Genomic DNA, 23,201 nt, shown 5'->3' on the forward strand with positions numbered 1-23,201 from the left:
TAAATATAGTCCAGACGATGAGAAATAACATCAATTCCAAAGGAGGCTCGAAAGGAACACACTGAAATATTGTGGCTATGATAATTGTAGGTAGGATATGTTCATTGTGTGTATCATGCATGTCAGAGACTTGTTATATGTGCTTCACATGTATCAATCACTTGGTCTGCATAAGAGCCCTGTGAGGTAGGTGCTTTTATTATCTCCATTATTTGAAGTGAGAAAAGGTAGGCAACTTGCTAAAGGACGCTCAGCTAGTGAGTGGCAGAGCTAGAAAAGGAGGTGAGAGAGGCTGTATCGGGAGCCAGAGCTCTACTGCCCAGAGCAAGGTAAACCTTGAAGATTCTCATATGGGTTGACTAGTTAATCAAAATCCACAAGGTTTCCCAAAGTAACCCCATGAATAGCATAGTTTATAGTATTAGCAAACTTTTAGCTACTCCTGAGTCTTTACTGATACATACCCATTTAAGCAAGCCTTCTGCCAACAACATTTATTTCACACAGAGTTGTAACTAACAAATAATAAATAGCCTACATCACTGTGATCACAAGACAAAATAATTCTGTGAGAATGAGAAACCACATCAAAGAAGGTCCTGGACAACCTTCTCCAATGACTCAATTCACAGACTCCCCTTCCTGGCAGCGCTACTAGATCTGGAACAGAAACAAGTCGGAGGTGAAGCACATCTGGGAGGTTCCAGGGCTATGGAGAGAGGGGTCCTCTGTCCAACTTTAGCATTTCACTAAAAAACTAATTCTCAAATACATGCCATGGCTAATGGTATAAGAGACAAAAACAAACAGCCATGCTGAAACCACTGGGTAAATAAGACAAATTTATTCTTTAACAGATTGAGGAAAGTGTGAATAAGACCAACAGCTGTTATTTCTTCCCAACCCCAGACAAATATCTAGTTAACTGGTGTTGTCAAGCAAACAAAATTTTCGCCTAGTCTGCCAAGAACATGGATGGCCCCATGGCAATGCTCATCTTGGCCCAGCCTGATGCAGTCAGAAGAACCCAATGCTGAGTATAAAGACCAAGTTTGAGTCCCAGCTCAGCTATTTCCCAGCTCTAAAATCCCTTTTAATGTTACTAGCGGATCTTTTACATCACTCTTTAAGAGTTAAAAAATTTTTTCCATGTATATTTCCTCATTACACTTTCTTTACATTCCTTTAAGGAATGAATTCCCATTTTATAGATGAAGTAACTGAGGCTTGCATGGGTCACACGCCTTAGACAGAAAGAATAGAATCTACCCTATGACTCCCCCCAGAGATCTTTCCACTGCACCTCATGACTGAAAGTGGTAATGCATTATTAACCAGTTAACCTAACACCTGCTGGCTTAAAGCAGCAGACAAAAGTATAAAGACCGCTGTACCAGAGGCGGACAGCCCTGGCCGGGAGCACAACTTCGTCACATTTCAAATGCAAGATTTGAACAGTTTCATTACCTCTTGAGACTCAGTTTCTTGATCTGCAAAAGTGGGGGATAGCAACACCTAGTTTGCCACGCTGATGTAAAGATGAAAAATGATATAATTAAAAGGATGCAAAGAAAGTACTCAAAAAGAGTTGCTGTTACGATTATGGGTAATATATTAATTAGGCAGCCCTCCTGAATAGCACTCCTTAGCTGATGATAAAGGAATTTTAGCTACCAGACTAGAATGTAAGATTTGCAGAAGGCTTGGGGAAGAGGGTCAGTCTGGGCCCTTGCTCTTCAAATTTACAGCCAGCGGCAGCCCCAGGCAACCCTACCATGGTTAGAGGTATGGGCTGACAGGGCCTCCCAAAGCCAGGCCAGGGGGATGGCGAGCTCAAAGGCCGGTGCTGCTGGGATAAACAAGAAATTGGGTGGACCCACAGCAACTCAGGAGAGCCCTGAAAAGAGTCCCCATGCTAATAATAAAAGGTTCCTGAAATACATCAAAGGCAGGAAGATAGCTTGAGAATCCGGAGACACCTGATGGTGCCACGGCAAAGAGTACAGGATACCCAAGAGCCAAATATTGAAGGCACTGGGAATTTTTCCCTTTTATCTTTACTACTGCAAAAATGCCATATTTCAAATCTAAAATATATATTGAAGCACACAAGTCAGAAGTCTCAGCTCGTGATGACTACTATCTCCTTTTCCTGTATGAAAATTCTCTTACTCAATCAGTCAGCAAATCCCACTGATGTACCTTCAAAATCTCTCTCATGTCTTTATTCTTTAAAAAAGTATTTATTTAGCTCCTAGGCAGGATGCACCCGACAAAGACTTTTCAAACTGGTGCTGGATATATTTAGGACAGATGGTCTACTCACCAGAAAATAACTGCGTCAGGATATTTCAAATAAAAAAAGGAGAAACAGCACCAAATGGGATGCTTTCCAATTGACATCATATTTTTTAAACAGCCTAAGGCGCAACAGCCGATTTAGGCCAAAAGTGATAAGAATTCACTTTGGATGGCAGCCATAAAAGTGCCACATACATGTTCTCCGAGGCCCCGTGATTCTCCATGGGTCAGTTGGCAAGGGCTTCACAAATGTGAAGTGGCCAGAGGGCCACACTGCCAAGATCTTGTCTGGTGATGTAGAGATGGTGGAGATCATGGACAAGCTTGCCAGTTCTTCCTTTACCACATCATGACCATTTTGTTGAAGAGATTTGCAGAGATGTCCCTGACATCCAAAGGTGTCACATATGTGGTTCTAATGCACAAATCCAAATTCTGGATTTTGGACAACAGATTAATGAGCTAAGCCGATATGGGTGGCTCATTTATTGGGCTCACAGGTACCCACCAAGCCTTCAGGGGCTCACTATCATTCCTTTTTTTAATTTTTAATTTTTTTTTTTTGAGATAGAGTCTTGCTCTGTTTTCCAGGCTGGAGTGCAGTGGTGCCATCTTGGCTCACTGCAACCTCCACCTTCTGGGTTCAACTGATTCTCCTGCCTCAGCTTTCCGAGTAGCTGGGATTACAGGCGCCTGCCACCACGCCCAGATAATCTTTGTATTTTTAGTAGAGATGGGCTTTCACCATGTTGGCCGGGCTGGTCTCGAACTCCTGACCTCAGGTGATCTGCCCACCTGCTGGGATTACAGGAGTGAGCCACTGCGCCCAGCCTCACTATCATTCTTAATGATGCTAATGTAGCTATTGCTGCTGCATTTTTCTGTTGGCACTGCCCAGAGTCTACCTCTACTTGCCCATTCTTTTGTTTCTTTACAGGTTTATTGAAAGTCATACGTTGGCTTCCTCTTTGCCTTTCTAATTCAGGTCAGGCCCTCACTGCTGCACTAGATTTCCATATTCCCTCAACATCCCATCTCTTTTCTACCAATAGCCTTATCTTCTTGAACCAGGCATCAATGCTATAATTTCTCTGCTCAGAGACCTGCTATAATATAGAAATAGGCCATAGAGAACCATGAAAAGGAGGGGAAGACTGAGCTCTGGCCCCCAAACACATCCACTGGATAACAAGTCAGGTAAAATACAGAAATTGCCCAGGTATGGCCATTTGGTATATAAATGCATCTTTACCTCTTGGTAAGAAATCAAAGCTAATGTGTCAATAAGGTCATGTTCTTCCATTAACTCAGTCTGTGTGGTCATTTATCCTCCAGTTGATGACAAGCCCAATCATCATCCTCCTGGGTACGCAGAGAGCATCACGGCCAACAATGTACAAAGGGTTAGTTTTAAAAAGCACCTGGGTCCAGCCTGGGCAACATAAGGAGACCCCATCTCTACAAAAAATTTAAAAATTAGCCAGGCATTATGGTGTGCATCTGCGGTCCCAGCTGCTCGGGAGGCTGAAGTGGGAGGATCGCTTGAGCCTGAGAGGCGGAGGTTGCAGTGTGTTGAAATTGTGCTACTGCAGTCCAGCCTAGGTGACAGAGCAAGATTCTGTTGCAAAAACAAAAATAAAAAGGCACCTGTATATGCGAGAGACAGAGTGGGAGACTTTAATCCTAGGAGCTCAAGTCCAGTGGTAACTAACCTGTCCTGACCTCTGTCCCATGGTGTACGGTAGCTATTACATCTCCATTAAAATACGGGAAACTTGAGACCTAGAGAGACAACACTGCTAACAGGTATAAAGAAAGTGCGGAAGGTTTGAAGTCAGACAGGGCTAAATTCAAATAGAGGCTCTGCCATCTACTAGTTTTGGATCTTGGAATTCTCCTAAGCCTCATTTTCTAGATGAAGTTTCAAAAAACAATGCCAACACAGCGGTAAGGATGAAAAGAGACAACCTATATGAAAGCAACCAGCAGAGGGCAGGCAGTCAGGAAGTCTATCTTGCGGGGCCTGATGGTGCTAACAGCAAGAGGTGACCGAAATCAGGATTTCAAGAGCCTTAGCCCTGGCTTTTAAGCACAGTGAGCTGGGGGAGCTTGAAAAAAGATATTAATGCTCCAAGGCCACCACAGATCAGTTGAAACAGAATCTCCAGAGGTGGAGCCTACATATCTGTACAGCCACTGAACCAGTAAGGCAATTCAGGAATCAGAAATACTTAACCCTAGAAAGTTAAATTGGTGAACCTAGGCCAGGCATGGCGACTCACGCCTGTAATCAGAGCACTTTGCAAGGCTGAGGCAGGCAGATCACTTGAGGTCAGGGGTTCAAGACCAGCCTGGCCAACAGAGTGAAACCCCGTCTATACTAAAAATTAAAAAAAAAAAAAAATTAGCCAGGTGTCATGGCACACCCCTGTAATCCCAGCTACTCAGAAGGCTGAGGCAGGAGAATCGCTTGAACCCAGGAAGCAGAGGTTGTGGTGAGCCAAGAGTGTGCCACTGCACTCCAGCCTGGGTGATAGAGTGAGATTCCATCTCAAAAAAAAAAAAAAAAAAAAAAAAATTTAGTGAACACAAGGCATGGTAGATAAAATTAGCATCTATAGGCCAGATGCAGTGGCTCAGGTCTGTAATCCTAGCATTTTGGGCAGCCAAGGCAGGCAGATCACTTGAGGTCTAGAGCTCAAAACCAGCCTGGCCAACATGGTGAAACCCTGTCTCTACTAAAAATACAAAAAAAATTAGCTGGGTGTGGTGGTGGGCACCTGTAGTCCCAGCTATTCGGGAGGCTGAGGCAGGAGAATCTCTTGAACCCAGGGGACGGAGGTTGCAGTGAGCCAAGATCACACTATTGCACTCCAGCCTGGGGCTCCATCTCAAAAAAAAATCCTCATCTATAGAAGCCACTCTCCCTGATTTGTCTGCCAGTGGGCTAAGGAGGAAGGCATAAGAAATATCCAAGGTCAACCCCAGGTGTTTATTCCTGACTAGAAGTTAGCCTAATAGATGTCAGGGCTTGGCAGGAGAGATTGTAGGTTAACAAAACGGGGTTGACTTACAGCAGAGTCAGGACAGGAAAGTAAACAGCAGAGATAAGATGTTTTCTCCAAGTAAAAGGACTGTTCTGCAGGCTAGAGCAACACCCTTAGTTCATGTGTTCACATCTCCAGATAGAGGCGAGTGCTGTGAGCCAGTATTAGTGAATAAGATCATCTGTTCACTCAGAATTCACCCCTCTATCCAGCCTTCTTGTGGTAATCTAGCTCCCTTCATGGACTGTATACCAAGGCACATAATCAGCTGTCCACAGGCAGAATTCTCCCTATGAAACAATGAATTGGGGTCTGATTCACACTTCCTTGTGAGTTTGCTTGGCGGCTCAGTCTACCCAAGGCTACTCCACTCCAGCTGTTTTGATAAATCAAGCTGGTAGATGGACCTAGGCTTCCATGGAGCCCTGTGCTTGAGAAAGCAGGGTGTCTCCTTCCTTGATTTATTTCTCTTAAAATCCAGTTTGTGGCCAGGCGCAGTGGCTCACACCTGTAATCTCAGCACTTTGGGAGGCTGAGGCGAGCGGATCACAAGGTCAAGAGATCGAGACCATCCTGGCCAACATGGTGAAACCCCGTCTCTACTAAAAATACAAAAAAAAGAGAAAAATTAGCTGGGTGTGGTGGCGGGCACCTGTAGTCCCAGCAACTCAGGAGGCTGAGGCAGGAAAATCGCTTGAACTCGGGAGGCAGAGGTTACAGTGAGCCGAGATCACATCATTGCACTCCAGCCCGGCAAGAGAGCAAGACTTCGTCTCAAAAAAAAAAAATCCAATTTGTTACACTCATTTCTAGTCTCAAAATGGTCAGGTGCCAGTCCATCCTGTCACCGTATCCACTGCATTAGAAAACATGAGTAAGACTGAGAGGAAACTAAAAACACCGCCTTTATGGGCTGCATTATGCCATCTAAAGTGTCATTTAGACAGTCACACCAGGGAAATTGGGAGGTGGAAGTCTAAAACAACACCATAGAAATTAGGTCATCTTTCATTTTTTATTTCCTAATTAAATGACACCAGAGATTCCTAGTCTTTCCAGCCATGCCAGAATCCCTCAGCACGAGGACCAGGCTTCTCTTCCAGCCTCCAGGAAAATGGTTTTGTTTGTTTGTTTTCTGCTCACAAATGCATTTTAAAAGGCACCATTTGCCGGGTGCGGTGGCTCACGCCTATAATCCCAGCACTTTGGGAGGCCGAGGCTGGTGGATCACAAGGTCAGGAGATCCAGACCATCCTGACTAACACGGTGAAACCCCGTCTCTACAAAAATACAAAAAAATTAGCCGGGCTTGGTGGCGGGTGCCTATAGTCCCAGCTACTAGGGAGGCTGAGGCAGGAGAATGGCGTGAACCCAGCAGGCGGAGCTTGCAGTGAGCAGAGATTGCGCCACTGCACTCCAGCCTGGGCGACAGAGCGAGAATCCGTCTCAAAAAAAAAAAATAAAAAGTCACCATTCAACTCAGCCCCTAACAGATGTAGCACCTGCCCCATCCAGTGTCAGGGGCTACAAACCTGGCCTTTCTACCCAGAACAGGATTTCCCTGCCTTTCCTACTCTCCAAAATTATTTGGAAGGAAGAGTTCCAAAACCAGAACAACCTCAAAGGTCATCTAGTCATTCAGTTCCTTCACAGGTGAAAAAGTCAAGGTCCAGACAGGCGTGAGATGTGCTGCCCAGGGTCAGGTGAGCATGAACGACGGCATGCCAGAGGTTTCCAATTTGCTTTCTCAAAGCAGACAAACCACAGCCCTGGTGCAGAAGAGAATGAACTCAAGGGCTCAGGCCTTTGCCCTCGGTGACTGGGCGGTGATGTCTATGCCCCTGGAGCGTCCTACCTAAGAGGAGTCCTTTTGCTTGCTCGGAGGCTTTGACCATAGGACAGTCTGATGATGTGATTTATGTTGGGTGCTTTGGGACATACCATCACAATTCTCACCTCCAACTGGAAACTAAAGGCGTTTGCACAAGCCTTCGAGAGCAGCTGGAAACTGAAGGCGGGCCAGGCAGGCAGTGCGTTATTGAGCCCAAACACCAGAGGCTCAGGTGATGTTCTCTGGTTGGCAATACTGTGAGTATTGTCACACCTCACACCAGTAGGAGGTAGCGCCGTCCATGACTCCAAAGGGAGAGGAAAACCAGAAGATCCACCTCTGGACCCTTCCAGACCTCACCCTCAGCCTCTCTTCTTTTGTCTGGCTCTAATTTGTATCCTTTTGCCAGAAAAAAACCTGTAATCCTAAGTGTAGGGCTTTTCTGAGTTTTGTGAGTTTTTCTAGTGAATTATTGAACCTGCGGGGAGGCAGGGGAGGGCAGTGGGAACCCATGAATTGATAAGGGTGGCCTGGGGAGCCCTCACCATGTAGCTGATGTCTGCAGGGAGGGCAGTCTACAGGAGGCCTGTGCCCTTAACGTGAAGTTTGGTCCAACTCCAGCTAGCTCCTAAATGAAAGCAAATCTCCTAAATGAAAGCACAGCCACTGCAACAGAAATCCTTGGGAGCAGGTTCCTTGAAATCTCTGCCACTTGAACAACTGGAAACAAGGATCTGGAAGTGGGCATCATCCCGCTTCAGTGCCAGTGGACCTTGCAGTGGCAGGTGGAGGGAGACACGTGGGCTGCAGAAGACTGAGGGGACCTCCAGACTGGCAAGCTCATGTAACAAGACCATTCCCATCCCGCTTGTTTCGGCACACACCCAAAAGAGGGAAAATGGGAGGAAGGAGAAATGGCAGAGGACTCTATCAGAAAACTCATCCTGGACCCTCATTAAATTCCAGTTAGGAAAACACCTGCCTCTCTAGTAGCCGGTGACCTCGGCTTAGTGTCAAACAGAAGCATTGCCTATCAAGCAACCGAATTCAACATGACCCAGGTGCTCCTCCTCACACAATTTAACTGGCATCTGCATCTAATCAAGTCATTAGATATAACCTTAAATTTGTGGACAATCCAATCGAAGGAATAAGTATAGTGAGACCAGGAAGAAGCAATTAGACACATGTAAATGATGTCTGTAGGAAAACTAGTTTTGGTTTCTTCAAAAAGTCAGTGTCATGAAAAAAATAGTAGTAATAGGGCAACTGTGGTAGGATAAAAATACATTTATGATTCATAACCAAATGCATTCATCATTACTTGATTTGCATAAACCAGCAGAAAAGGACATTTGCGACTATCAGAGAAGTTTGTAGTTTTTAGATGATGTTGAAAATGTACTACTAATTATTGAGTTATGATAATGGTCTTGGGATTAGTAAGAAAATGTTTCAATTTTTCAAATATGCTTGTGGAAATATTTAGGGGTAAAATGTCATGAAGTCTATATTTGCCTCCAAATACTTCAGATATATATTTACCTTGAAATGCTTCAGTGCTCATGTTTTACAGTATTGACTTTGGAACCATGTAGATGTTTTGCATAATTATAAAAACAAAATTACATTTAAAAATGCTAAACAACTAAAATTGAAAATGAAATAAATGAACCCAACTATAGGTCAGGTTGACATAGAAAAGGATTATTTTAAGTGACTTTTATGAAACCCAGTATTTTGACTGTAAATATTGGGTATTTGGACAAAAAATAACAAAGAAATTTTAAAATCAATTCAGTATTGCTACTAATATTGGTATTGTTACTTTAAAAGCATTAACAAACTTATTCTGTCTAAAATACAATGCAATGCAAATAATTGCTAACGTAATCAGGAACTAAGATTTTTCAGCATAAGAGAAATGGGATACAAAAATTAAAATCAAAGAGATAAAAACTCTGAAATCTTAAAAATTAATTGAAAACAATTTTCCAATTTCATTTTTCTCTTAAAAAGCTCATATTCCCTAGATTTTTCCTTTCAAAGAACTACAGGCACTGACAACACAGGGCAGCGAGCACTCTTGGTGCCCAGTTTAGTGGTCTCTTAACGCCATTTCCCTTTTATTAAAATGAACAAGGCCCAGCGGGGTGCAGTGGCTCATGCCTGTAATCCCAGCACTTTGGGAAACTGAGGTGTGCAGATCACTTGAGGTTAGCAGTTCAAGACCAGCCTGGCCAGCATGGTAAAACCCTGTCTCTACTAAAAATGCAAAAGAGGCTGGGCGCAGTGGCTTACGCCTATAATCCCAGCAATATGGGAGGCTAAGGCAGGTGGATTACCTGAGGTCAGGAGTTTGAGACCAGCCTGGCCAACATGGGGAAACCCCATCTCTACAAAAAATACAAAAATTACCTGGGTATGGTGGCATACACCTATAATCCCAGCTACTAAGGAGGCTGAAGCAGGAGAATTGCTTGAACCTGGGAGGCGGAGGTTACAATGAAGAAAGATCACGCCACTGTGCTCCAGCCTGCGTGACAGAGCAAGACTCTGTCTCAGAAAAAAAAAAAAAAAGAGAGCAAAAGAATTAGCCAGGCATGGTGGTGCATGCCTATAATCCCAGCCATTCAGGAGGCCGAGGCAGAAGAATTGCTTGAACCCAGGAGGCGGAGGTTGTGGTGAGCTGAGATCACACCACTGCACTCCACCCTGGGTGACAGAATGAGACTTGGTCTCAAAAAGAAAAGGAAAAGAAAGGAACCAAGGCCCCCAGAGAGACAGTGGATTCTACATAGGAAATATACAAGATGAGCTAGAAGGTCTTAAAGAAGGAAACTAACAGAGCCTACTGGGGTCATGTCCAAAGGACATAAGAGTTAAGATAAAAGACTGTCACAACTCAACAATAGGATCATTCCAGCCTTGAAAAGTACAGCTGCAATGTAGTTAAACAGGTACAATATTAAAAGTCCACTAGTTTGGAATAATACAGAAAATAAAACACATTACCTTGGGAGACTGCTAGGGCAACAATTCATTGTTTTGAAAACAGGTGAGTAATGGCAATGAATCCAGGGTTTTGTCTAAATTTCCCACATAGTTTTTATTTGAAGGTGACCAAGCAAAAGAACTAATAAATGCAGAAAAATAACAGAATTAGAAAACAACGATTTTTCAACCACTAATTAAACAATGATTTATGACAGATGGGTTCAATGACAATCTGGACACACGAAGAGAGAGCAACAGGCACGAAGTGCACAGCATCACTGATGAAGTCTCTTTTGCCAAAAAAGGAATCTGAGTCTGATCAAGTTTTTTTTGTTTTGTTTTGTTTTTGAGACAGAGTCTCACTCTGCCGCCAGGCTTGAGTGCAGTGGCGCAATCTCAGCTCACTGAAACCTCTGCCTCCTGGGTTCAAGCGATTCCCCTGCCTCAGCCTCCCAAGTAGCTGAGACTACAGGCACATGCTGCCAGGCTCAGCTAATTTTCTGTATTTTAGTAGAGATGGGGTTTCACCATGTTGGCCAGGATGGTCTCGATCTCCTGACCTTGTGATCTGCCCGCCTCAGCCTCCCAAAGCGCTGGGATTACAGCTGTGAGCCACTGCACCCGGCCTCTGATGAAGTTTTTATATCTAACTATTAATTTACAGAAAATATAGGGGACAGTGGAATACTTAAGCAACATCATAGGATACAATTAGGCAATACCAGACTGTATAGCAAAATCTACAGGACAAACAACTTTTTTTTTTTTTTTTTTTTTTAACAAACCCAAGAAAACAAAAAGGGGAAAGGAAAATTGTTAAAAGCCGAGACGTAAGAGACATAGCAATCAGGTGCAGTGTATGGGCCTTGTTTGGATCCTAAATAAAAACACACTAACTATAAAAAAGAAATTATAGGAAAACAACGGAATTGGAATACTGATAATATTACATACTATAAAAGAATTCTTCATGTTTAAGGTGTGATAAGAATGATTTCTTAGAGGCACATACTAATTATCGACAAATAAAGGGGATCTTTGGGTTTGCTTTTTTTTTTTTTTTTTTTTAAAGATAGGGTCTCTGTCGCCTGGCTGGAGTGCAGTGGTTCAAGCATAGCTCACTGTAACCTCAAACTCCTGGGCTCAAGTGATCTTCCTGCCTCAGCCTCCCTAGTAGCTAGGACTACAGGTGTGCACCACCACACCCAGCTAATTAAAAAAATTTTTTTTATGGAGACAGGCTTTGCTGTGTTGTCCAGGCTGGTCTCCAATTCCTGGCCTCAAGTGATCCTCCTGCCTCCTGGCTTCCCATAGTGCTAGTATTACATGTAATCTTTTCTGGACCTTGGAAATGAATCCACTGCCATGCCCTACCAGATTTGCTTTAAGTAATCAAGTGGGACAGAATGGGAGGACCAAATAAAACAGAATTGGCCATATACTGATAACAGTGTAAAACAGATATACAGGGACACATTCTACTATTCTTTCTCATTTTGTGTATATTTGTAATTATCCATAATAAAAGATTTTTTTTTCAAAAATATCTCAGAAAAATTAACTAAAAGAGATGAACACAAATATGTATGATAAAATTGGGAACTGTCAAATTCTAGGTGATGCGAATATGGATGCTTATACTTTCCAGTGTTTGAAAATATTCACAATAGTAAGCAGAGCTTTTTTTTTTCTTCAGATGGAGTCTCACTCTGTTGCCCAGGCTGGATTACAGTGGCATGAGCTTGGCTCACTGCAGCTTCCACCTCCTGGTTCAAGTGATTCTCCTGCCTCAGCCTCCTGAGTATCTGGGACTACAGGTATATACCACCATGCCTGGCTCATTTTTGTATTTTTAGTAGAGACAGGGTTTCCCCATGTTGCCCAGGCTGGTCTTGAACTCCTGACTTCAAGTGATCTGCCTGTCTCAGCCTCCACTCAGGTATGAGCCCGCCCCTTTTTTTTTGGAGATAGGGTCTTGCTCTGTTACCCAGGTTGGAATGTAATGGCACAATCTCAGCTCACTGCAGCCTTGACTTCCCTGGCTCAAGTGATCCTCTCCCCTCAGCCTCCCCAGTAGCTGGGACTACAGACAAATGACACCAGATGCCTGGCTAATTTTTGTATTTTTTTGTAGAGATGGGGTTTTGCCATGTTGCCCAGGCTGGTCTCAAACTCTGGGGCTTACAGGTGTGAGTCACCCCACTTGGAGTTGGTAAACAGAATTTATTTTATTATTATTATTTTTTGAGATGGAGTCTTGCTCTGTCATCCAGGCTGGAGTGCAGTGGCACGATCTCAGCTCACTACAACTTCCTCATCCCAGGCTCAAGCAATTCTCCCGCCTCAGCCTTCCTAGTATCTGGGATTAGAGGCGTGAACCATCATGCCCAGCTAATTTTTATAAGTAAGCAGAATTTTAAAAGCACTTACGCCAGGGGTATCCAATCTTTTGGCTTCCCTGGGCCACACTGGAAGAAGAAGAATTGTCTTGGGCCACACATAAAACACACTATGACAAATGATAGTTGAAGAGCTTAAAAAAAAATTGCAAAAAATCTCATAATGTTTTAAGAAAGTTTACGAATCTGCTTTGGTCCACACTGAAAGCTGCCCTAGGCTGCATGTGGCCCATGGCCTGCAGCCCGCAGGTTGAACAAACTTGACTTAAAACCAGGCAGGACTCAGAGCCGTGTGTCAAGCTAGAGGGATTATGAAACGTGGTTACAGACACCTAATGCCGGCCATTACCAGTAATCTCCCCCCAAATTCAATGCAAATGACAAAGTTCACCAAAAATGTTCAAACATGAACTACTAAATTATGAAGGCAAAGAAAAAATAGGGACCTAGAGAAAAGGATTCCATCTGACTAAACAGTGAAAACATGTTTATTATACTTACTGCAACCCCAGGGGAGCTCAAAAGTTTTATGGTATGGAGCTCTATTACATAGAGTTATAAATAAACCAAGATAAAGCAGCTAACCTGCTTGTTACTCAGACACATTAACCAGGCCGTGACATCAGTAGCTGTTGCAAAACCACTGCTTATCGACCGAAATACATAACCACAGCATAGTCTCATATCTTCCATGGCCACAGATAAGGCTACTTTTCATACCTGATGATGACGCACTGGTTCTCTCTGTCAATGATCATGTTTCTGTACATACTATCCGCAAGGGCATAGATATGTGGTGGGTTTTCATACTGTGCCTAGAAAAGCAAAAAATTATAATACATAAATAATAAAAATTAAACAAGAAAAACAAAATCATGGTCAGACAGGCAACACATTAAATTTCTTTTTCTGAATTTGGAAATGAATCGTGCACCATAGTTCCAACGCCTATAATTACATCTTAAAGGTTGCATGATACAAGAATTCATAAAATTTCCTAGGTCATCAAGGTTACACCCTCGCAACATTAAGACGGAATTTGGAAGGAGCCTTCCGTAGGCATATCCATGATTCAGCCTTCCGGATGTGGAGTGTCTTCAGACACTCCAACACCCCACCCTTCCACCCATACATGCCTCTGCAGGTGACAGTCCATTTCTAAATGTTTCTATAGACACTCGGGCAACAGGTCTTAGGAGAGGCCTGCCCAACACTTAGCTCTGACTTCTACCAGAATTCTAAATTCCTATGTAATTTTTTCGAAGAGGCCACGTTGTAGATTCTGGGGCCTCAGAGGGAATTAGGTGAGATTATCTATGGATCAGAAAAAAATACTTAAATCTTTCCATAAGAGGAGGGCAAGAAGGTGTGTTCTTTAAAGGGATAAGCTAGTTTAGCCAGTTTGTTTCATCTCTATTGGAAAAAAAATCCTACCACATTAAGATATTCTCCTGGGTTTGTGATTTCATCTTATGGGATATCTTAGCTATGCACAAATATCAAACTAAATACATTTTCCATGCTTAATAAATTCTCAGGCTGACTTCAGCCCTGCTTTATTCAATTTCTTGACATGCACCTTCACCACAACCTCAAAAATTACTAAAAAGAGAAATACTTTGTTGGGTATATATGGAGAAAGAACACTCCTAGCCTGTGATCACTCCGAGCTACTTGGCAGGCTGAGGCAGAAGAGTCATTTAACACCAGGACTTGGAGTCTAGTCTCCACACACACAAAAATTTTTAATTACCTGGGTGTGGGAGCACATGCCTGCGGTCCTAGCTACTTGGGAGGCTGAGGTGGGAGGATAGCTTGAGTCCAGGAGCTGGAGGATGCAGTGAGCTATAATTATGGGAATAATAGCATCCAAGCTGCAAGTCTCACAGTATAAATGATGGATGGGAAAGCAATTTGGAAAGGTAGAGTGATATACAAAGGTGAAGCTTAATTTACTTAATCCATCTTTGGATTAATTTACTCAATCTATTTTATTGTGCAGTGACTTACTATAGAAAAGGGGGCCTGGCTGAGAAGTTGTTGCTCTCTGCCATGCTCTGGAAGATGAGAGTTTGGTGGGGAGGGGTTAGGATGAGGGGGCTTTGTATCCAATACCCAGTGTTCTTCCCATGTTGTAGGCAGGGCGCTCATAAGGGGAACTACCCAGGGAAGGCTGCAAGCTATGCCTAGGACTGATCACCTAAAGAACCCTATGCAGGAGCCAGAATATGTGATCTCTGCCTTAATCTTATGGTCAGGAGCAGATATCTGGATATGGTTTTAAATGGACTTCTAGTATACACTAGGATTCTACAGGATTATTATAGTTATTATTTTACTTTAACAGAGTTTAATTGAGAAAAGAATGATTCGTGAACAAGGCCACCCTGGAGCAAGAATAGGTTCAGAGAGCCTCCAGCGCTGCCATATGCTGTAAGATTTTTGGGCAGAAAAAGGAAAGTGATATACAGAAAATGGAAGTGAGGGCCGGCCCTTGCTCAGGCCGGTAATCTCTTTGGGATGCTGAGGTGGGATGATCACTTGAGGTCAGGAGTCCGAGAACAGTCTGGCCAATGTGGCAAAACCCCGTATCTACTAAAAACACAAAAATTAGCCAGGCGTACTGGCACATGCCTGTAATCCCAGCTACTCAAGAGGCTGAGGCAGGAGAATTGCTTGAACCCAGGAGGTGGAGGTTACAGTGAGCTGAGATTGCACCACTGCACTCCAGCCTGGTGACAGAGTGAGACTCCATCTCAAAACAAAACAAAACAAAATTAAAAAAAAAAAAAATAAATATATATATATATAGAAAATGGAAGTGAGGTACAGAAAGAGCCAGATTAGTTACAGATTAGTTTGGAGTTTGCCTTATTTGAACACAGTTTGAATTGTTGGCCACCTTTGATTGGCCAAAACTCAGTGACTGGCAGAAGAGTAGGTTATAGTTTGTTTACACATCTGGTTAGGCTACAGTTTACTGAGTACAGAGAAACATTTAGGGCTGGGTGTGATGGCTCATGTCTGTAATCCCAGCACTTCTTGGGCACGACCAGAGGATCACTTGAATCCAGCAGTTCCAGATCAACCTGGGAACATAGTGAGACCTCCTCTCTACAAAAAAGAAACAAAAGTAGCTGGACATGGTGGTGTGCGCCTGTAGTCCCAGCTATTCGCTTGGGAAGCTGAGGTGGGGGGATCGCTTGAGTCCTGGAGGTGGAGGTTGCTGTGAGCCAAGATCACAGCACTGCACTTCAGCATGGGTGACAGAGTGAGACCTTGTTTCAAAAGAAAAAAGAAAAAAAAAAAAAAAACATTTAGCCCGAACTTAAAATATGCAAGGAAGCAGCTTTAGGCTAAACTTAATTTAACAATTCCCCTCTCTTGGTTTTTTTGTTTTTGTTTTTAAATAGAGGCGGGGTCTCACGATGTTGCCCAGGCTGGTCTTGAACTCCTGGACTCAAGCGAGCCTCCCATCTTGGCCTCCCAATTTGCTGGGATTATAGGCGTGAGCCACCACGCCCAGTCCAATTTCCCTCTTTTGGTCATCCTCTCAATTTTGAAATACCAAAACTTTAGGCACTGATGTCACTCTGTCACCACTGTAAAAATGTACTTACTTGCTCTCAAATATCATTGAGAAATAGCAGAACAGTGGGGTTTGTAAGATGGGAACAAAGATTTTAGGTTACTTTCTGTAAGGGTTAGAGTAGAGGGGACCTCCTCCCTGCTGGCATCTCCTGGTCTGTTTCTTTAAAGTTTCGATTACATCACATGTAACATGAGTGACTCCATGTTCGTTTGGTCTGGTCTGTCAGACCAGACCAAATGCTAGTGCATGAGATCAGTCCAAAACAATGGGATCTCATTTGGGAGGCCGAGATGGGCGGATCACGAGGTCAGGAGATCGAGACCATCCTGGCTAACACGGTGAAACCCCCGTCTCTACTAAGAAATACAAAAAATAGCCGGGCGAGGTGGCAGCGCCTGTAGTCCCAGCTACTCGGGAGGCTGAGGCCGGAGAATGGCGTGAACCCGGGAGGCGGAGCTTGCAGTGAGCTGAGATCCGGCCACTGCACTCCAGCCTGGGCGACAGAGCGAGACTCCGTCTCAAAAAAAAAAAAAAAAAAAAAAAAAAAAATTCCCCTCTTTAGGTCAGGTTCTCACTGAGGTGAGAGTGTCACCAAAACTTAGGCCTTAGTACCCCTCTCAGTTACCATCATTTTGGGTTTCTGGTCTCAAGTGCACAATCTTTAATGACTCTTTGAAATGAGAAAGTAGAGGACTGTAAGAAAGACAAGAAGATGGAAAATGGAAGGAAATAAAGTGGAAAGAAAGCCATGGGCAACGGGGGAAAGTCACTGCCCAGTAAGGTTTCAATGCTGCAGAACTGTCATACTTGACCTTTGCATGTCACCCTGTATTTTCCAAACTGGTTTCCTATCTGTGGTCTTATTGAACCTCTCAGCTATCTGTGAGAAAACTATACAGTGGGCATTTCCTTTACCTGATTCTTCCCTCCCCTGAGACTCTCAAAGTCATTGGGACCTGACTTCAACTCCTAGCTCCACCACTCAGTATATTTTAGTACTTCACCTCTCTAACCTTCAGTTTCCTCATCTATGAAATGGAGATAGATGGTATGACACAGCCAGCAACCAGGGCTGTTTTATTATTGCTGCAAGTATAACATAGTACACGGCACTCAGTAAATACCAGTTTTACAATCATCTGTTACCATTAGCAGTAAAATTAAGCATATTTTTAAGAAATTCTACATTTCCTTAAAAGAGAACACTTCAAAAGATAAATGGTCTAAAAGGGACGTGCATACAGCAACCCTTTTCAGAAAACTAGAGAAACACACATGCACGGCACTTCCATCTACAGTGCCTTGGCTGTCATCGAGGATGCCAAGCCAGCTCTGTGTGCCTGCTGATCGGGGCACTAGGGCAGGGCCAGCCTCTGCTGACAGTGTTTCCCTTGTGCTGGGCTCCCATAAAGGCAGCATTATCAAAGGTCTTTCGCGTGGCAGCCTCCTTCGGCTCCAGCTACCGGCACCATTCATCTGGCAACAATGGGGTGGGCTCTTGCTCTGGGTAAATTGCCTTCCACTTCAACTGATGAATTTGTGTGGGCTCTCTTTTGTTTGCTTTTTAGGGGTCAGGATTAATGAATGCTCTTGTGCTTCTGCTGCAAAAAGGGAAGGAAAAGGAAAGGAAAAAGATGCAGAGATGGGGAGGCCTCGGGAAGTGATGAATCACAGAATAAAATATATTAAGGAGAATTACAGCTTCCAGTTTTACTATACAACTGAAAGGCTAGGGAGCTGATTATGAATAGGAACCAGGGTCAAATTAATAAATGAAGTAATACAAGATTGAAGACAAAAATGAATACAAGATTCATTTTTCATGTTCAAGTCATAGTCGTAGTTTAACAATGGTTCTGATTCTGCAAATCAGTACCCATTGCTCTATTTTTTACCCATAAATAATTTTTATTCCTTAGATTTTTGTGGCATATGTGGAAGCAGGAAGATCCCTGAGCTGTAAGTCTTACATCCCATTTAATTAATTTTCTACGTAAATAAGGCTCAAATAATGATAGTCCTAAGGTTTTTTGAGCTGTGCTCTAAAAAGCAGATCATTGGCCGGACGCGGTGCCTCACGCCTGTAATCCCAGCACTTTGGGAGCCTGAGGCAGGTAGATCACCTGAGGTCAGGAGTTCAAGACTAGCTTGACCAACATGGTGAAACCCCATCTCTACTAAAAATACAAAATTAGCCGGGTGTGGTGGCACGTGCCTATAATCTCAGCTACTTGGGAGGCTGAGGCAGGAGAGTTGTTTGAACCCAGAAGGTGGAGGTTGCAGTGGGCCAAGATCATGCCATTGCAGTCCAGCCTGGGCAACAAGAGCAAAATGCTGTCTCAAAATAAATAAATAAATAAAAATAAAATAATAAAAATTAAAAAATAAAAAGATCATTAAAAATAAAAAAGTCACAAGTTTCTCCAATAAAAAGTTCATAACAGAAAAGTGCAAAGTACTGCTAACTTCAAGAAAAACCATGTGTGCATCATAAAAGCCCAAAATAAGGCAGCAATTTATGTGACGTGTAACTTACCGCTCCTTGGTACATTTCAATTTCCTTTTCCCCAAAATATGGCATCTGCTTGAAAGGGTTGACTGAGATTAATACAGATCCTATGTATGTCTGAATTTAAACTCAGTTAAGGTCCATCATTAATCTTCATAGCTACACATTTTTCAAATTAAGTAACCAGATGTTACCAAGAATTGGTAATGACTGTCCAAGTGGAAAGGTTGTGTGCTTGCTTTCTAAAAGATTACAAATAAAGACAAAAGCAATCATGCAACTAGCACAGGCTTTGTTCCTCCTAAGGAAGAGTAATAAATTTAATTACCAAGGTGCTACAAAATGAAATCATTATGTTAAATAAATTAAAGCACATTCTTTCAAGATCGGCGACATGTGCAGCAAGGAGAAAAGAAAACAAAGCAAAAATGGCCAAGGAGTGAAAAAACCAGTTACCAGTCCTCCCCTGAAATTATATGCATTTTTTCCTTTGAACTTTCATATCTGTTAGGTACAGTAAAAACACATTCATCGGCCGGGCATGGTGGCTCATGCCTGTAATCCCAGCACTTTGGGAGGCTGAGGTGGGCAGATCATTTGAGCTCAGGAGCTGGAGACCAGCCTGGCCAACATGGTGAAACCCCATCTCTACTAAAAATACAAAAATTAGCCGAGTGTGGTGGCACAAGCCTGTAGTCCCTGCTGCTCTACTCAGGAGGCTGAGGCAGGAGAATTGCATGAACCCAGGAGGCGGAGGTTACAGTGAGCCAAGATCGTGTCATTGCACTCCAGCCTGGGCGACACAGTGAGACTCTGTCCCCCCGCCCAAAAAAATCATCTACTTATTTAACAAATACAGGAATACAAGATGAACTAACAGCTCTGTTCTCCACAAGCTTAGAGGAATTAAAAGGCGTCAACAAGGTAATTTTCTGGCCAGGTGCAGTGGCTCATGCCTGTACTCCCAGCATATTAGAAGGTCAAAGGGGTGGACTGCTTTAGGCCAGGAGTTTGAGGCCAGCCTGGGCAACATAGCGAAACTCTATCTCTTAAAAAAAAAAAAAAAAAATCAAAAAAATTAGCCGGGCATGGGGGTGTGTGCCTGTAGCCCCAGCTACTTGGGAGGCTGAGGCGGGAGGATTGCTTGAGGCCAGGAGGCAGAAGTTGCAGTGAGCCCAGATCAGAGGTTACAGCAAGCCAAGATCACATCACTGCATTCCAGCCTGGGTGACAGAGAGACGTCTCAAAATAATAGTAATAATCATCAATAAGGTAGTTTTCAGAGAAGAAAATTATAAACCCCACTTACATCAGGTTTAGGGAAAGAAGGTATTATTTCTGCTTGGAGAATCCAAGAAGGCTTCTCAGAGAGGCTATGTTTATGCTGGGCCTTAAAAATTTTACACAACACATTTTAATATGCCAAAATAAATGAAGTCTTATGATCACATGAAAAAAATTTTCCATTTATTCATTCAACAATCAACTAATTTGAATTGGGTGCTTACTTAACATGCCAGGCACTGTTTTAGATGCTCGGGATATGACAGTGAACAAAATAAACAGAACAGATATAACTTCTTGACTTCATGGAAAAATCGCAACAACAAACACACACATAGACATTCAAAACTGTTTCTTTCAATGATCGATTTCAAGGTGTTTAGAAGTTTTACAAATAAATTGTTAAACAGAAAGTTATTTACAAATATATAGTTTTAGATAAAGACTTAAAACGATGAGATTTCCTCCCACAGGGGGACATTTTTCTATTTACATATTAAGACCTGTGTACCATGAAAACCAGCCCAGGTGTTCAGTCAGATTGGCTGGTGTTGATGGAGATAAAATAGGACCTATTTGATACTCTCACTATACTTAAATAATTATAAAATGCTCAGCACTGTGTCTGAACATAGCACGTAGTAGTGGCTTTTCCTTAATTAACATCGCCTAAGGCACATGTTTTATCCTGTTAATATCTGAAATCATGACGCATATATCAAGTGTGGTTTAACATGCCAGGCGCTGTTTTAGAAGCAATGGTTTGTTAGTTTCTATTAGACACAGGGTTATTATTATTGAATACAAATCAATGTGAGATGGATCATATAATCATGTAATTTTTTTAAAGATAAGATTTTAAATTATTGTGCATATACCAAGGTGAGCATGCAGGATGACATGATTGTGATTTTACTTCTCTTTGTCAGTGACCAGAAAGATCTTCAGATTTGAAGAGGCTGAACATGAATTGCTATTAGGGAAGATGAGGTGGTTTTAAGACCACTCCAGTGGCGCCCAGTTCTGGTCTAAGGGCAGGCCATAGTGCTAAGAGAAAATGCTAATGATACAGTGAGCCATCACTGAAAATTACTGAAGAGTTAATGGAAGCAGGGCCATGGAAAATGTATTCCCAATTGCCACAGTCAGAATGAGGCCAATGACAGATTAGTAGCCCGCTTTCTTTGAGGTAAAATTTAGGACACATATATGTACTGTTTAAAATTATCAAGCAGATAAGACGTCCATGATGCTGTAGCCAAGACTCAATAAAGGGTGATAAAATTAATTAAACACATATACATTTACATCTTAGCACCAACTAACAGCCCTATTTTACTTCAGGTTGACTATCCCTTATCCAAAATGCTTTTTGCAGATTTTGCATTTTTTCATATTTTGGAACGTTTGCATTACACTCACCATCAGTTCAGCATCCCTAACCCAAAAACCCAAAATCGAAATGCTCTGATGAGCATCGTGTCGATTATCAAAACATTTCAAACTCTGCAGCATTTCAAATTTGGAATTTTCAGATTAAGGATACTCAACCTGTACAGGGAAACTGAGGCATGGAGAAATTTTAAAAGTTGCTTAAGGTCACAAACTATAAGTGGCAGAGCTATGATTCTAACTCAGGCAGTCTGGATCCCAAGCCCGTACTCCTGATCAACAAGCTAGAATGTCTAAGATAAGCAAGTACTGTGTTAACATTATTATTGGTAGCCAGATTTAGCAAATAAAAACACAGAAAACTAGTTAAATTGGAAAGTCATTCAAACAAGAATTTTTTTTAAACTATGTCCCAAATAAGTATGTTCCCCAGTAATATTTGGTACAAATAGTAAAAAGTAACTTGTTATTTATCTGAAATTCAAACTTAACCAGCAGTCCTGAATTTTATCTGGCAACCCTAAATTGGCAGCCTCTTCTGACTTAGATTCTGTGATGCTTTGCATACTCGAAAACCCACTTCCCTTAGGTGGCTTTTTAAAGTATCTTTTCTAAATGGTAAGGACCTAATCAAAATTGAATGAACAAGCTGGGTGTGGTGGCTGGAGCCTGTAGTTCTTGCACTTTGGGAGGATAAGGCGGGTGGATCCCTTGAGCTCAGGAGTTTGAAACCAGCCTGGGCAATCTAGTGAGACCTCATCTCTACAAAAAAATTTTTTTTAATTAGCCAGGCATGTTGGTACGTGCCTGTAGTTCCTGCTGAGATGGGAGGATTCCTTAAGCCAAGCCGGTCGAGGTTACAGTGGGCCATGATCATGCCACTGCACTCCAGCCTGGGCAACAGAGGCCAGACCCTGGCTCCAAAAAAAGAAAACAAACAAACAATTAATGAATGAAGTAATAATGATTCTTATGGCAAACCCAATTTTAAAGAAATACAGCACTGCTAGAACCATCTTCACTTCAGAAGAGGAAGATGTTTATTTCATGTCTATATCCATCCCCAGGGAAAAACAAACAGGCAAATAAGCTCCTTCCGTGGAGGAGGGTACTTCTTCCCTTAGCTGTAAAGGGAATGTGGTTACTGCCACCTTGTCCTAGACAAATTGATCACTGCACACAAAGAATAAAGGGCTGCCCTCAGGCCATCAGCCAAAGGTACCACCTCCCCACCAATCCCTTGGTTACTTAGTAAATATGAATTCAGTTGCCTATGAGCTCCTAAAGTAACCAACATTTTAAACACTGTTAATCTGCTATATAAAGAGATACCTCATTAAGTCTTGATTTTTCACCAAGTACATTACATAAATTCTGATTAGGGCCTGGTTAAGGAGATATTCAGAAAAAAAAAATTTCTTTTGGACTACTCTAAGCCAATCCTGAATCAATGACTCAGCTCAGAATGAAATGAAGAGGGAAATTTGTAACTGCTCCCTAAATTTATCAGTAGGGTTCTTGAGGATAATATTATTTGGGAAGACACCTAAAAAATAAAGTTTGGTTTAAAATGGCTGTTTCTGGTTGGGTGCTATAATCACAACACTGTGGGAAGACATGTGGGATGACTGCTTGATTCCAGGAGTTCGAGACTAGCCTGGGCAATATGCTGAGACCTCGTCTCTTAAAAACAAAACAAAACAAAACAAAAAACCTGCCAAGTATGGTGGTCTTCACATGCAGTCCCAGCTACTTGGGAGGCTGAGGTGGGAGGATCACTTAGGCCTGGGAGGGCAAGGACGCAGTGAGCTGTGATCACGCCATTGCTCTCCACCCTAGGTGACAGAGC

General features: G+C 42.6%; 1 protein-coding gene across 1 annotated transcript in view; it reads right to left on the bottom strand.

Annotated features, from left to right (window-relative positions):
* Positions 1-23,201, bottom strand: part of MYO1E (myosin IE) — a 240,056-nt gene that overhangs the window by 110,555 nt on the left and 106,300 nt on the right. Inside the window, exons 3-4 of the mRNA XM_045395539.2 lie at positions 18,704-18,793; positions 13,296-13,390 (exon numbers count right to left, since the gene is read on the bottom strand). Coding sequence (XP_045251474.2) covers positions 13,296-13,390; positions 18,704-18,793 — 185 coding nt within the window. The remainder of the gene's footprint in view (positions 1-13,295; positions 13,391-18,703; positions 18,794-23,201) is intronic.

This window comes from Macaca fascicularis, chromosome 7, assembly GCF_037993035.2.
Source record: "Macaca fascicularis isolate 582-1 chromosome 7, T2T-MFA8v1.1".
Lineage (NCBI taxonomy): Eukaryota > Metazoa > Chordata > Mammalia > Primates > Cercopithecidae > Macaca > Macaca fascicularis.